At 43.5% G+C, this 16869-nt stretch overlaps 1 protein-coding gene across 1 annotated transcript; it reads left to right on the plus strand.

The window, feature by feature from the left end:
* Positions 1-10695: 10695 nt before the first annotated feature.
* LOC110615527 (probable LRR receptor-like serine/threonine-protein kinase IRK) lies at positions 10696-15059 on the plus strand. Its single transcript, XM_021757414.2, has 2 exons — positions 10696-12779; positions 13179-15059. Exons 1-2 carry the CDS (start codon positions 11338-11340, stop codon positions 14626-14628), a joined length of 2892 nt encoding a protein of 963 aa, XP_021613106.1. The 5' UTR covers positions 10696-11337; the 3' UTR covers positions 14629-15059.
* The last annotated feature ends 1810 nt before the right edge of the window (positions 15060-16869 follow it).

Consider the following 16869-nt stretch of genomic DNA (forward strand, 5'->3'; position numbering starts at 1 on the left):
GAATTTTGAACTGTCTCGAGAGAACATGCATGCGATTTTTGACGCCTTTGGGGATGGGCGCTCGGTAACTGAGGTTGCTGCAGAGCTGGCTCAGGCCGCTTCTTCCAAGAAGATCGGCCGATCTCTTGTCAAAGCCTCTGCTCGGGCTTCCAAGCCGAGCTCTCGCAGCATTAAAGTAGCTCGGACATCTGGCCAAGGGGGGTCGAGCTCAACTTCAGAGGTCGGGAGGGAAACTTCCCTAGCTGTTACTGAACAAGGGGGGCAGGGTGCCGTCCATTCTGCTGAGGAAGTGTTAGGGGGGAAACTTAAGTCCCCTATTGACGAGAAGGAGGCCTCTGGGACAGGGATGGAGGTCATCCTCCTAGAGGATCAAAGCCCAGAGGTTTCTGGTGAAGGTGCCCCTGCCCCTGCGAGGACTGAGCCTGAGGGATCTGAAGGTGTCCCCTCAAGGACTGGGTGCAAGCGTCTGACCTCGTCTGGAACGCCTGTCCCATCTCCTGCTCGGAAAAAATCCCGGACTGCTGTGGGTCCTTCCCCACCTCTTCCTCCCATTGGGAAAGGGAAGGGCGTTTCTGCTGTTCCTTCGTCGTCCCCTACTGACAACATTCTGGACCTGTCAAGCATCTCCTCGGAGTCTCCGGCCTCCGCTGTTGCCGCACTTCTCCGGGAACGGATGTTCGGCGGGATAACAGAGGCTTCGGATCCTCGTCTGCTGGCCCTGACTGGTCAGTTGGCCAGTTCTACCAAGGAACAGGTGTCCTTCCAATCACGCTCTCGTGAGGAGCTCGGAACCACAATTGGAGAAATGCTGCTGATGGTAAGTTATGTTTTTACCTGTCTTTTGAGTTTGCTTTGTGCCTTTTCTTGACAATTGTTCTGCCGTCCTAGGTGTTAGGCCTGGTTATGGAGGTGGATGCCCGTGATCTCTCTCTCCGGGAGTCCGTGGACCGCCGGATCGAGGAAGCGCGTCGTGATGAGAACCTGACTGCCACCAGCGACGCGAGGGGCCACCTGGCAGCCGCCCGGGAGCAGATCCAAACTCTCCGAGTGGAGTTGCATTCGGCCCAGGAGGCTTCTAAAAGAGCTGAGGACAAAGCAATGGAGGCGGCAGAGCATAGCAAATCCCTGGAGTCAGAGCTATCTCGTACGCGCCGAGTTCTTCAGGAGTCTGATGAGAGGGCAGCTGAAGTGGAGACTCGTTGTGTAGAGGTTGTAAAACAGCTGTCCTCTATGACGACGGCCCTTCAGGAGAGGGATGAGGCTGTTGGCCAAAAAACCGAGATCCAGCGCCAACATGAGGCCTTAAAGGCTGATTATAAGGGGCTTCAAGCTCACCTGAGTGAGGTGAAGGCTCAGAAGGAAAGTGCCCTAGCCCGGGTGGAGGTCCTTGAGCAGGAGTTGGGCACAAGTTCTGAACGTATCAAAGATCTGTCTTCAACGGCTGAAGAGTCCAACCTTCGCCAACAACAGCTAAAAAATGAAGTCAGGGTTTTGGAACGTAAATGTTTAGCCCTGCTTGAGGTGGTAAAGTATGCCGAAGGGAAGGTTCAGCTGAAGCGTGAACAGTATATAACGGAGTATCAGGAGTCTGATGAGCTGAAGGGGAAAATTGATCAGGCCTGTGAAGCTCATCTTCAGGACTACAAAGACTCTTCTGAGTTTAAGGAATTTGTGGCTGAGGCTTGTGAAGAACACCTTAATGAGTATAAAGCTTCTGGTGAGATGAAAAAGGCTATCCTTGATAAGGCCTACCGCATGTATGTAACTGGCTACAATCGCGGTTTAAGAGAAGCTAGACAGGCTCCTGATGTTCCTTTGGCCGAGCTTCGGAGGCGCGAAGTGGACTCAGATGGCGAGTCAGTGCTATACGGGGAGGATGATTGCCCTTTGCCCCGAGGAGATTCGCGGAGGAACATAGACCGGCCATCTGAGTCTTCGTCAGAGGAATCTGAGGTAGGGTCGGAGGAAGATGATCTTGATTCTGAGAAAGACGGCCTCCACCCTAGGTCAGAAGTGGCCCCTACCATTAATGTTGAGAGCTCTGGCCCCAGGGACACCGAGCTTCCTTCAGGGATGGCTGTAAGTAGAGATAATGTGGGTGAGGATGTACTTACTGATGTAAGTCCTTTAAGGACTATTTATCCTCCTTCCTCGCCGGAGAAATAAATTGTAATAGTCAGTAGTGCAATGTTAGTTGCTTTCATATTTCTTGACATTTATCTCTACTTTTTGGATTTGTGATGTAAACTATATAATTTTAGGAGCTCTGAATGTGCGAGCTCAGCTCTTAGCTGATTATTGTGGGAGATCAAGTCTCATACCACTTTAATGACAATTATCATGTCAGTTTTTGGCTGTTAGTCCTGCTTTCTGCGCTGTGACTTCGTATATTTAGATAAACTGATTTAGGCTTTGATGATAGCCTTTTTTATCCTTCGAAGGGTATTTTATGCGTCCTGCTATGGAGGGAGCTCGGCCGTTCTGTTTTGGCCTTCGTATCTAGATCTTTTAAGGATATAAGTCTACCTGAGTTTGAGAGCTCGGTCTTGGGCCGTTGCGAATCATCAGTCCGAGCTGGGAGCTCGACTTTGAGTGTCGTAAGAATATAAGTCTGGTCGAGCTGGGAGCTCGGTCCTTCCTGTTTTTTTTTTTTTTTTTTTTTTTTTTTCTGGGCTTTTCTCTTTCCGAGGTCGGAATTGGATATTTAGGCTCGGGGCCTCGCCGGTTTTTGTTTCCAGGAGATCGTACGGGATCCTGTTTTGTCTTTGAATTTCCGGGACGACCTCGGGGCCTTGCCGGTTGTGTCTTTGAATTTCCGGGACGACCTCGGGGCCTCGCCGGTTTTTTGTTTCCAGGAGATCTTACGGGATCCTGTGTTTTCTTTGAATTCCCGGGACGACCTCGGGGCCTCGCCGGTTGTGTCTTTGAATTTCCGGGACGACCTCGGGGCCTCGCCGGTTTTTTGTTTCCAGGAGATCTTACGGGATCCTGTGTTTTCTTTGAATTCCCGGGACGACCTCGGGGCCTCGCCGGTTGTTTCTTTGAATTTCCGGGACGACCTCGGGGCCTCGCCGGTTTTTTGTTTCCAGGAGATCTTACGGGATCCTGTTTTGTCTTTATCATGAAAAATGTGTTTTCACAAAGATAATTTCATTGTATAAACAATTTCCATTTATTCATATTTGTCAAAATACGATGCTTTTTCTTTACAAATATTTCAAGGGAAATACCTTTTTAAGTGCTGGATGTTCCAAGCATGGGGCTCGGGGTTTCCTTGCATATCTTCAATTCGGTATACCCCGGGCTTAACCACTTTCGTCACTTTGAATGGACCTTCCCAGGTCGGTGCTAGTTTGCCTGCAGCTGCTCTTTTTCCAGTGGCTTCCAGGTTTCTTAAAGTCAGGTCTCCCACCTTCAAGCTTCTTTCTCTGACCTTTTGATTGTAATATCTTGCTGCTCGTTGTTGGTAAGCGGCAGTTCGGACTTGGGCGTCTTCCCTAACTTCTTCAAGAGCATCTAGGTTGCTCCTTAATTTGTCCCCATTAGCGTTCTCACTAACGAATTGAACTCGATGAGTGGGGATCTGTAATTCAACTGGGACTACAGCCTCTGTACCATAAGCAAGTGCAAACGGGGTTTTTTGAGTGGGCGCTCTGGGAGTGGTCCGGAGTGCCCATAGAGTGCTATTGAGCTCTTCTGCCCAATTCTCCTTTGCGCCATCCAGCCGTTTCTTTAATCCTTGAAGGATAGCTCTATTAGTGACTTCCGTTTGGCCATTAGTCTGAGGATGAGCCACAGAGGAGAACTTATGCCATATGCCCATGTTCGTTGTGAAGGCTCTGAAAGTGCTGCAGTCAAATTGTCTGCCATTATCTGAGATAAGTACTCTTGGTATGCCAAATCTGCAGATGATATGCCCCCATACGAAATCTATCATTTTGCGAGCTGTGATTGTGGCTATTGCTTCTGCCTCTGGCCATTTCGAAAAATATTCCACAGCCACTACTACGAATTTCCTTTGTCCCGTAGTCTTGGGGAAAGGTCCCAGGATGTCAATTCCCCATTGTGAGAAGGGCCATGGACTGGAGATGCTTGCTTGAGGAGTGGCAGGAGTCCTGATGGCATTAGCAAATCTCTGACATACGTCACACCTTCGGACAAATTCTTCTGCTTCTTTTTTAACGGTGGGCTAGTAGTATCCTTGCCTGAATATTTTGTTAGCTAGTGTCCCTGCTCCCTCGTGAGCCCCACATAGGCCTCTATGTATTTCCTCCATTACCTTTGCAGCTTCTTCCGGACTCACACACCGGAGCCATGGGCTGGATTTCCCTTTTCTATATAAAGTTCCCCTTATTACCTGGTAATTGGCAGCTCGAGCTGCTATCTTTTTGGCTTCGACTTTATCTTCGGGGAGTTCGCCCTTTTCCAAGTATCTCACGTATGGAGTCATCCAAGTTGGGCTCTGCTCCACCTGTAGTACTGTGTTTATCTTCTTGAAAGCAGGTATGCTGACATGCTGTATGTAGACTTCATCAGGGAGCTGCTCTAACTCTTCTTTGGTCAGCCGACTAAGCAGGTCTGCCTCCTCATTTTCATTTCGAGGTATCCGCTGAAATCTTGTCAATATGCCTCTGCTCGTGAGGTCGGCTTCCACAGCTTTTACTTTATCAAGATAACTCTGCATGATGGGATCTCTGGCCTGATATATTCCCGTCACCTGGTTGATCACCAGCTGAGAGTCACTGTTTATTTCGAGGTCGGTTACCCCTATTTCCAGAGCTACCAACATTCCGTTCACCAAGGCTTCATATTCGGCCATATTATTAGAAGCTTTGAATTCTAGCCTTAAGGCATAGCATACTTTGAAGCCTTCCGGCCCCTTAAGTATTATCCCTGCGCCACTGCCCTTAGAGCCTGATGCTCCGTCTACATATAGCTTCCAACTGTACTCTTGGGAAAATCCTCCCTCTCCTTCTTTGCTTGGTATCTCCGAGGATGATCCTTCCTTTTCCTTGTTGAATGAGCATTCTGCTATGAAGTCAGCCAGCACTTGAGATTTTATAGCTGTCCGAGGTCGGTACTCCAGACAGTAAGGGCTAATTTCCACGGACCATGCTAACATCCGTCCGGAAGTTTCCGGCCTTCGTAGGATCTTTTTTAACGGTTGATCTGTCATCACAACTCCTTGATGGCCTTCCAGATAAACTTTGAATTTCCGGACTGCTAACAACAAGGCATACGCCAGTTTTTCAATGTTCGAGTATCTAACCTCAGTATCTCTGAGTACCTTGCTGACGTAGAAAACAGGTTTTTGTTCCCCGTCTTCCACTCTTACTAGTACTGCGCTAACTGCTTGCTCTGAGGCTGCCAAGTATATCAAGAGTTCTTCCCCTTTTGCGGGGCTGCTGAGCACGTGAGGCGAGCTGAGGTATTCTTTAAGCTCTGTGAAGGCTTTTTGGCAGTCTCCTGTCCATTCAAAATTCGGGACCTTCCTCAATTTTTTGAAGAATGGCAAACACTTTTCTGCCGATCTTGACATAAATCGATGAAGCGCCACTACTCTCCCGGTCAATCTCTGAACGTCCCTTACACAGGTCGGCTCTGGCATATTCAATATGGCTTCCACTTTCTCCGGATTGGGTTCAATGCCTTTTCCGCTCACCATGTACCCCAAGAATTTTCCTCCCCTGATGAAGAAAGCGCACTTTGCTGGATTCAGCTTCATCCTGTATTGATCTAACACCCCAAATATCTCCCTTAAATCCGTTATATGTTGTTGAAAGGTTGAACTTTTAACCACCATGTCATCCACATATACTTCGACATTCCTGCCGATCTGGTTTTTAAAGATTTTATTCATTAGTCGTTGGTAGGTTGCCCCGGCGTTTCTTAATCCGAAAGGCATAGCTCTGTAGCAGTAAGTCCCGTCTTCAGTTATAAATGAGGTCTTCTCCTCATCCGTTTTTTCCATTGGGATTTGGTGGTAACCAGACATAGCATCCAAAGAAGACATATAATCAAAACCAGCCGTTGAGTCGACCATCTTATTAATATCGGGAAGGGGGTAACAATCTTTAGGGCAGGCCTTATTCAGGTCGGTAAAATCTATACACATCCTGTATTTGCCATTGGCTTTTTTGACTAACACAGGATTTGCCAGCCACTGTGGGTACATAACCTCCCTAATAAAGCCTGCCTCTTCTAGCTTCTGCACCTCTTCCTGGGTTGCCCGCTGCTTCTCTCTTCCCACTACTCTCTTCTTTTGCTTTACTGGTCTGGCTTCGGGGAGGACATTCAATTGGTGTGTCATTACTTTGGGGTCAATTCCCGGCATGTCTGAGGGTTTCCATGCGAAGGTCGGTGAGTGACTTCGGATCAGGGCCATGGCTTCACCTTTTTGTTCTTTGGTGAGGCCGGCATTGAGACTAAAGACTTTACTCGTTTCTTCTTCTGATAGGGAGAAAGTCTCCAGCTCTCCAACGGGCTCTGTCCGGGCTTCCTTTGTCTCATCCCTAACTTCCAAAACTTTCGAATCAAGCGCTTCTCGGGCTGAGTTTGGTTCCGTCACTGTGGCCAAGTATACTGCCCTTGCTTCCTCCTGGCTTCCCCGGACCATTCCCACTCCTCCTCCCGTTGGGAACTTGAGCGCCAGATACCTGATGCTAGTGACAGCCTCGAAACTGAACAACGCCGGCCTCCCCAAAATCGCATTGTAGCTCAGTGGGAGTTTGACCACCAAGAAAACCTCATAATGAGTGCGAGTTTTGGGTGCTTCTCCCAAGGTGAGGGCCAGCTTCACCTTCCCTTCTACAAGTACCGGTGCTCCTCCGATCCCTTTGATAGGTGACTGGTCCCGAACCAGCTGTTCCTCTGGGATTCCCATCTGCTGGAAAACCCGATATGGCAATAAGTTAACCTTACTTCCATCATCCACCAGAACCTTCTTTACCCGAAAATTATGAATGACTGCTTCAATGACAAGCGCGTCATCATGGGGCATCTGAACGCCCTGTGCATCCTCCGAAGAGAAAACGATGGTCATGGGAGAGTGTTCAATGATCTGCATGACCTCGCCATTGCTGGTCTCCCCTTCCCGGTTTCTCTTCTTTCCTCGACGGTTCATCCGTCCTCCAGTTCCTCCAACGATCATGTTAATAGTCCCACTGGACCCATCGTTCACTGGCCCCGTTCCAGTTCTCCTGGGCATCTGGGCTGCCGGACCGGGTTGAGGCCTCTGCCCCTCCGGTTTCTTCACAAAATTTTTGAGATGCCCCCTTTTTATCAATCTTTCAATCTCTGCAATTAACTGAAAACAGTTATTTGTGTCGTGGCCATGCGTTCGGTGATACTGACAATACTTGTCAGGATTTCTCTGATCTGCTTCCGATTTCAAAGGTTGAGGCCACTGGAGAAACTCTTTATTTTGGACGGCCATGAGCACCTCGGCTCTAGACGCATTTAATGGAGTCGGTTTCTCCGGAACCCAAGGAGGGAGCGTTCTTGGTTCGAGAATCCGAGGAGGAGGAGGCCTGTGATCCCTTCTTTCCCAGGCCTGCTTGTACGGTTCAGGCCTCTTTCCATGCTTCTTCTCGTGCTTCTCCGACCTCCCTTCCTCCGGGGCTTTTTCTTTTCCTTCCGCCCTTTTGGCAAATCTACTCGTTACTAAGGCGTCATCCTGCCTTATATATTTTTCCGCCCTCTTCATTAACTCGGCTAGTGAGGTCGGAGGTTTCCTGCTTAGTGAACCGAAGAACTCGGCAGAGGTTGTTCCCTTCTGCATGGCCTCTACCGCCCTTCCTTCGTCAAGCTCGGGGATCTGCAGGGCCTCCGTATTGAAACGGGCGACATACTCTCTGAGGGATTCACCGGCTTTTTGTCTCACTGTTTCCAGATAACTTGTCTTCCTATCTGCAGGCACCCCAGCTACGAACCGGCTAATGAAGCGAGTGGCCAGATCTCCGAAACTTTGAATGCTTCCGGCCTCTAGGCTGTTGAACCATGCCCTCGCTGGTCCCGAGAGCGTTGTTGGGAACACCTTGCACATCAGAGCATCTGACAGGGTTTGTAGCTCCATGAAGGTCTTATAGTTCATGACGTGCTCTCTCGGGTTACCAGCGCCATTATAGGCCGCCATTGGTGGCATCATAAACTTTTTGGGAACGGTCTCCTGCTGCATTAACTTTGAGAAGGGAGAAGAAGTAGGCAAGGAGGTTTGACTTTGATCTTTCTTACCTAGCTCGGCTAGGAGCTGCTCCTTCAACCTTTTCAGCCTTTGGTTCATTTTCTCGTCTTCCGGGCTGGATCTTTTGCCCAAACTACATTCTTCCTCCTCTGTTTCAGTACCCGTTTCCCTGGTTGTTTCGGCAGAATAGTCATTCACCTCTTCGTTTTCTATCCACTCTCTTGCCCTTCTCCCATGGATTCGAGCCTCCGGTTCTTCCTCTTCCCTGGCATTGTGGTTGTTAGTTTGGAGGCGGGCAGAGGTAGGTTGGGGTTCATCGGTTCTGGGTTCCTCCACTACTGGGAGTGCGTTTACTGGGGTGCTAAGTCCCCTTTGTTGCATTATCTGCCCCAACCAGTGGGCAGTGGTTTGTAGCTGGAGAGCCATGGTTTGAATGTCTTGGTTAGACAGGGTCATGGTGGGAGTATTCCCTGCCAGGCTTGGCGAGGGATTCAGAGAGATAGGTGTTTGGTTATTCAACGTTGTAGGGCTAGAAAAGGAGAACTGCTGCCCATCTTGGGCAGAGCTCAAGTCATTTGGAATATTAAGGTTACTGTCTTGGTGGTTTGCCATCGTGGATCTCAGTGGGTTTTGAAAGTGAAAACTCCGGTGATGAAAAGATCTCCTTCGTTTCCCACAGACGGCGCCAATTGATGATCTGAGATCCAATAGAATAGGGTTTTACAAGGGTTTTGTATTACTGAATAAGGCCTAAGCTTTCTGAGGAGGGGACTCCTCTTTTATACATTATCTTGCTTGCTGGTGACGTGTAAAGGTCTCTCCAGGATTGGGCCACGCGTCTCTGCCATGCGGATTCGGAGGTACTAGGGTATCAGCCGCCTGCTCCATGCATAACGGCCTCTGATTCTCCTCGTGCGTACGTTCGAGCGGATCTGCCAAGCTGTCTAGTGAATATTATTCTGGATCCTGGACTGGGCTGAGAATTGGGCCGGATGCTAAGCCTGAGCGGAGAGGGCCTGCTTCGGGCGGGCCGGGCCGGCTTGAGTGAGGAAGATGGGTCGAGCTCGGCTTTAAAGGTTGGATGAGCCAGGCTTGTTATATACATCAGGTGTGTGTGGGCCTCTACGTCATGGGCCTTGGGCTGTGGTCAAGCCCCTGGTCCGGGGTGAAGGAATTCAGCAGTCATCATAAACCATAAAATAAATACAGATAAAAAAATTTAAAAAAAAAAACATAATGGGAACACAAGAGAAGTTTCTAAAATGTGCAATAATTAAAAAATAAAATAAAAATGCAAAAAACAAAATAAGGGTAAAAAATATGTTAAATGAAAGGAAGGGAATGGAATGCATTTATTGAAGTGGAAAAAAAGAAATGATAAGGAGTAGAAATGGGGACCTCTCTGCTGAATGGAATTTTAAAGAAAGAAAAGTGAAAGTGGTGAGTGGAGAGTGGCTCAGCCTCAGCCTCAGCCTCAGCCTCATCACCACCTACTTCCTCTTTACCCTTTATTGCTTTTTTTAGCTTTTCCTCTCACTTGTGTCTGCCCAATTGCTTCAACTCTACAACTTTGGCTTTTTCTTCCCTTCTATTTTCCATTTCCTATTATTCTTTTCTTCTTCACATGCACCTCCAATTTTGTTTCTCTTTTTCAAAAAATTCTTATATATTATGAAGTTAATTTATAATTTTTCAAAAATATATTAATTAATTATTTTATTAATTTTAATCGTTAATATTTATAATAAAAGCTCCATTTTAATAATACATTAAAAAAATTTTAATTTTTTTTAAAAATCTACAGTGAAAGTATTTTAATTATTTTTAACACTTAATAAACTAAAATTAATAAAAAATTTAATTAATATATTTTAAAACTTTAAAAATATTTTAATATATTTAACTAATAAATTTTTTAAAATTATAGAAATCAAATAGTAAAAAAAATTTCACGTGTTTATAGATTTGAAATTACTTTGCAACCACATATTAAAAAAAGAAATTAATACTAACATGTCAATGGAAGAATGCATCTCAATAGCAATTGATGAGTTCAACAAATAAAATTTTGTATTTTTATTAAATATTTTGAAATTATTTCAAAATATTATGAATATATCAAATTGATACAAGAAAAAAAATTCTTTAGATTAATATTTAATTTTAATATGTTACTTAATCTGAAAATATTCTATTATAATTTTAAAAAAATAGTACTAAAATCTCACAATTAATCAAAAGAAAAATGGTGGTAATAATTTTATGATCCAATTAATCTTCCTATCCAACGGCAGATATATATTGCTCTCAAGGTCAACTTAGCCTTCGCCCAACTTGTCTCGTCCACGTCAAAATACCATTTAAAGATCATGACCAAGTGTATGCTACGTAGGACATCAGTCCTTAGAAAGATTGCCACGTGTCTAACCCATTAATAGCCCCCACCCACACACCCACCAACCTGGGTCCATTTCCATTTTCCCGTTAATAAAAGCACCTACTTCTTTTATTACACCTCTGTCCCCTCTTTACTCTCTCTTTCACTCTCTCTCTCTCAGTGTCACTGCTCGCCCATACTTGCCGGCGACTCTCACCGGAATTTGGCTAACCATATAAGTCTCAGACATGGCTTGAGATTCCACTGTGTTTGGAGCTTAATTTATAGTCTGAGATTGAGGCTTGTCTCAAGTTCTTCTCATTGTTCTCCTCAAGTCCTCGAAACCCAGCAGAAAGGGCAAGACTTTGTTTCTGCAGAAAATTCTGGGTTTTTAGACTTGCCTCTTATTGAGAAAATCATAATCTTCTTTTTCATTTTATCGTTTGGGCTTCATTCTTTTGGTCTCTCATTTAGCTCGCAAAAGTTCTCTTTTTGGTGTTTTTAGAGTTCCTTCTTTGTCTCTTCTTGTTGTATCTCTGGTCCAAATCTAGCCGTTGAAAAGAAAAACAGAGAACCCTTTTTGACATTTTCCATTATTTGGTTTGAAATTGTTGGTAGAGTGGTAGTGTGTTTAGCTTTTGAACCCAGCAATCACTTGGTTTTAGCTTCTGTTGTTCTTCTATATATATATAAATATATATACTTGTTTTTAGCTAAAACTTCAATGGGTTTGAAGTGATTCTTTGCATTCCTTGTTAAACCAGAAAAGGAGCTTGCCATGGTGAAAAGAAAGGAGCTGTTGATAAGCTTATTAGCTTTGCTGGTTTTTGTTTCACGGTGTGTGGGATCTCTAAACCCGTCGCTAAATGACGATGTGTTGGGTCTAATTGTATTCAAAGCGGACCTGCAAGATCCAAAAGGAAAGCTTTCGTCTTGGAACCAAGATGATGATTCTCCCTGCAACTGGGTCGCAGTCAAATGCAACCCAAGATCCAACAGGGTTACCGAGCTCACGCTTGACGGCTTCTTTCTTTCGGGTCGAATTGGGCGTGGCCTCTTACAGCTTCAGTTCCTCCGCAAACTTTCACTGGCCAGAAATAACCTGACTGGCAGCATTAGCCCCAATATTGTTCGCCTTGAAAACCTTAGAATCATTGATTTGAGCGAGAACAGTCTCTCTGGGCCGATCCCAGATGAATTTTTTAAGCAATGTGGGTCTTTAAGATCCGTTTCTTTGGCCAGGAACAAGTTTTCAGGGAAGATTCCTGCTTCTTTGAGCTTGTGTGCTACTCTTGCATCTATAAATTTGAGTTCAAATCAGTTTTCAGGGTCTTTACCCTCTGGGATTTGGGGTTTGAGCGCTCTCAGGTCGCTTGATTTGTCTAATAATTTGTTGGAGGGTGAGATTCCTAAAGGGATAGAAGCTTTGAACAATCTGAGAGCTATTAACTTGAGTAAAAATCAGTTTACTGGGGAGTTTCCTGGTGGGATAGGAAACTGCTTGTTATTGAGGTCTATCGATTTGAGTGATAATTCGATTTCTGGGTACCCTCCTGAGACAATGCAGCAGCTTAGCTTGTGCAGTTATCTGAGCTTGAGCAACAACCTGTTAGCTGGTGATTTTCCTAGCTGGATTGGAGAAATGAAACGCCTTGAGACTCTAGATCTTTCTGGGAATAGATTCTCTGGTCAGGTTCCAAGTTCTATCGGGAATCTTCAATCACTGAAGGTATTAAACTTATCTGCTAATGGTTTAAGTGGGAACTTGCCGGAATCTATGGCCAATTGTGGAAACCTTTTGGCTTTAGATGTCAGCAGGAATTCAATGAGTGGTGACCTTCCTGCATGGATCTTTGGCTTGGGATCCGAGAAAGTTAAAAATTTGGAGAACAAGCTTGGGAGTTTAAACTCCGTTCCAAAGCTTCAAGTTTTAGATTTATCAGAGAATGAGTTTTCTGGTAAAATTTCATTCTCTGTTGAGGTTTTGAGCAGCTTACAGTTCTTGAATCTATCTGGGAACTCTCTTGTGGGTCCTATTTCTGGGACTATTGGAGAGTTGAAGGAATTGTATGTTCTTGATTTGAGTGAGAATGGGCTAAATGGGAGCATTCCTCGAGAATTAGGAGGAGCATTTTCTTTGAAGGAGCTGAGGCTGGAGAGGAACTTACTCACAGGGCAAATTCCTAGTTCGGTTGGGAACTGTTCTTCTCTAACAACTTTGTAAGCTCTCTTTTGCTACTCTCAAATTCTTTATAAATTCTTTATAAATCATAACAGTTGCTATAGTAGATAACTTAATAATCCCTTTGCAAGGAAAGTTGATGCCTTCTTTTGAAGATTTACATACTGAAGAAGCATCAAGTCTGTAGAAATATGGTTGCAGTTCATTATGGCGTCCTTTTGTCAAATTAGTTGTTAGGATTTGACATTTAGAGTTCCTTATAACTTAAAATTATTGCTTGATATCTAAATTAAGAAATAAGAAAAGTTCCTTTATGCTTTGACAGTTATTGCCCTTTTGGTGAAAACATGTATTATGGTGAAAGAAGGTGTGATGTCCTCATCATTCTAACAAATTTTTCTTTCTTGTTTGTTTGTCCCTTTCCTATGATCACGTAGGATCCTATCTCGAAACAACTTGACTGGACAAATACCTGCAGCAATAGCAAAACTTACAAGCCTACAAGATGTGGACCTGTCATTTAACAGCCTCACTGGTGGTTTACCCAAGCAGTTGGCTAATCTTCCCAATCTCTCCACCTTCAACATTTCCCATAACAAGTTGCAAGGTGAACTACCCGCTGGCGGCTTCTTCAACACCATATCGCCCTTTTCTGTCGTTGGCAATCCATCCCTCTGTGGTGCTGCAGTCAACAAGTCTTGCCCTGCAGTCCTTCCGAAGCCCATTGTTCTCAACCCAAACTCTTCCTCCAACTCTGCTCCTGATGTGCTTCCTGAAAATCTTGGTCACAAAAGAATCATCCTAAGCATATCTGCTCTTATTGCCATTGGTGCAGCTGCTGTCATTGTTGTTGGAGTTATTGCTATCACTGTGCTTAATCTCCGCGTTCGCTCATCAACAGTACGATCTGCACCTGCTCAGACATTATCCATGGGCGATGTTTTCAGCCATTCCCCCACTACAGATGCTAATTCTGGCAAGCTTGTCATGTTTTCAGGTGATCCCAACTTCAGCACTGGAACACATGCTCTGCTCAACAAGGATTGTGAACTTGGGCGTGGTGGGTTTGGAGCAGTCTATCGGACTGTTCTTCAAGATGGGCATCCAGTTGCCATCAAGAAGCTCACTGTCTCCAGTCTTGTCAAGTCCCAAGAAGATTTTGAGAGGGAGGTTAAGAAATTGGGAAAAGTTAGGCACCAAAATCTTGTGGCACTTGAAGGTTATTACTGGACACCATCCTTGCAGCTTTTGATATATGAATTTGTCTCTGGTGGGAGTTTGTACAAGCATCTCCATGAGGCATCAGGCGGAAATTTTCTTTCATGGAATGAGAGGTTCAATATAATTCTTGGGACAGCAAAGAGCCTGGCTCATTTGCACCAATCAAACATCACCCACTACAACATAAAATCAAGCAATGTCCTTATTGACAGTTCTGGTGAACCAAAAGTAGGAGATTTTGGCTTGGCAAGGTTGTTACCAATGCTAGACCACTATGTTTTAAGCAGTAAGATTCAGAGTGCACTAGGGTACATGGCACCCGAGTTTGCTTGCAGAACAGTAAAGATAACCGAGAAATGTGATGTGTATGGCTTTGGAGTTTTGGTACTGGAGGTTGTTACTGGCAAGAGACCTGTTGAGTACATGGAAGATGATGTAGTGGTGCTTTGTGACATGGTCAGAGGAGCATTGGAGGAAGGAAGGGTGGAAGAATGTGTTGATGAAAGGCTCCAAGGCAATTTCCCAGTTGATGAGGCAGTTCCAGTAATGAAATTGGGATTGATTTGCACTTCACAAGTGCCATCAAACAGGCCAGATATGGGAGAGGTGGTAAATATATTGGAGCTCATCAGATGCCCTTCAGAAGGACAAGAAGAGTTGGGATGAATATGAAGCTATTTTTTAAAAAAAATTAAGACTCAAGGATTTACAATGGGTTATCCGGCGAAGAGGAATCCGGTTTGTTCAGTTGATCAAAGAGGAGAAATTTCATTGTTGGTTCTTTTTCTGTTTCTTTTTCTTGTAATGGTTCTTGTCTTGTTTATTTTCAGTTTATGCTCGTAGTTTCTTCTCAATGTTACAGTTAGATTACCGGATTCCTTTTCACCGGCTTCCGATTTGGGAACCTTTTGGATATTATTACTACTAATCTTCATCTTCCACTAGGTTTTGCTTTTGTTTCTAGTTATTAGCTGATAGTAGCATTGGTTTCTGACTGATTTTGCAAGGCACATAGCCTTCAACCTGTTTATGACTTGCACTGTAAATCATTCAGGCTCTTTGATTTAAGCTTCCAAGTAGATTTCTTGTTTCTGGCCGACATTCTCACTAGGGTAGTGAATGCCTAGTTGGTGCAACTCCAGTTGGTGCAGAAAAGCTGAACAAGTTTCCACATACTTGTGTTTATTCGGTTGCTTTGCTACTTCTTTTTTATGGTGAAGGGCAAATTTGACCCTTTCAACTGTTCAAATAAAGAGATCTTGTTTATTTATCAAGATTATTTGCTGTCAGTGATAGCAATTACCAACACTAAAGGTATTAAAATATCTGGGGTGGGGGATTATTTTTTGATTTTTGTAATATAGAAAACTCAATAATTACTCCTTTTAATTTTAAAAAATATATTAAAATTTTTTAAAATCTAATATTAAATTTTCCAAATACTTACAAGTCAAAAAGTGAATCAAGAGTCTAAGGACTCTCAAGATTCCTAGCACCCACTTTGAAGCAAATAATCTCAGTGCTTAATTATATAATAAAAAGACTAGAGAGACCACAACAGAAAGAGTGGAAGACAGTTAGAGAAAGAAAGAAGCCATGCCTCTCAGATAAAGAATGTGTCGAGGCATGGAAATATAATATTACAATATGATGCTGTCGGAATATAAGCCTTCTTTTTTTATGTATTAGATTTTGGCACCCTTTGTCTTTAGTAACTGATTATCTACTTTGTTTAAATGCCTTTTTTGTTTGTTTCTTTTCAGACCCTCTTGAATTATCCCTGTTTCCAATGGATTTTCTTAAGTTAATTACATTTCAACTCAACTAATCTCACATGTCTTTTGCCCTTCGTCTTCTTCTATTCTTCATAGACTCATGGTCATAGACTCGGTTGTCTTAAATTGTCCCCCTCCTATTCAATTCAATTCTAATGTTATCCAATCAATCTTAAATATAAATTTCAAAGCACTATAAGTTTTAAACTATTGTAAAGTCTATTAAGAACTTGTAAATTCAATAGCTTTATGAGTGATTTAAATTAGAAATTGATGGTATTTAATCTGTAATTTCAAATTAAGTGAGATGATAACTAATATTGCATAATAATTATTTTTAAATGTCAAAAGGAAGGAAATCAGTCATAGCCCTGCATATTATTAATTATTAATTAAACAAAAAACTGCTTTTCTCAGTCAAAGAATAAAAATTTTCATGACCATGTGAAAGGAGAAATGAGTTGTCCATACTCTCTCTGTCTCTCCTTTTTTTTTTTTTTGAACAGTTGTCCCTACACTCTACTGAAGTCTGCTTTGAGGTTCTATAAAAGTTGATGGACCCAAGAGAACTTTATGGTTTTAACATGTCATCATCAACTAGCACATGGGTCCTTAATAATCCTGTTCTTTGTCTAAGGATGGAATATTAAATCACCTACTTTTTTGTTGTACTTGATTGCTGATTGAGACCACACTATCTCTTACAATGTCCCAATGTATTAAATCGCCACGATTAAGTATCTCTGTTTGGAATTTTATACATTACCATAACAGAGACCTACTGAACAAGTCCACCATGTCTTCTTCTTCAGACTGTCACTTGGGTATCAAATTAAGAATTCATTCCAAATTTTGATAGTCATTTTCTGGGTGTATTTATTGTTTAATGATCAAAGATGATATCTTAAAAAAAAGGGTATTAAAAGCTGTATGCTGTGATCTTTTTTAAGTATAAAATACATGAAAAGAGCATAAAGCATTATCTGCTAGTATGAATTTTATATGCAAAGAAATTTTCACTTCCTTCACTTATGGCTTTCTTGTTCCTTTTCATGTTGGTTTCCAAAATTCCCTTGCTTTATTGAAAGGCAAAAATGATGTCTTATCAGCTTTTTTCAAGCACGTAGTAGTT

Source organism: Manihot esculenta, chromosome 10 (genome assembly GCF_001659605.2).
Source record: "Manihot esculenta cultivar AM560-2 chromosome 10, M.esculenta_v8, whole genome shotgun sequence".
Lineage (NCBI taxonomy): Eukaryota > Viridiplantae > Streptophyta > Magnoliopsida > Malpighiales > Euphorbiaceae > Manihot > Manihot esculenta.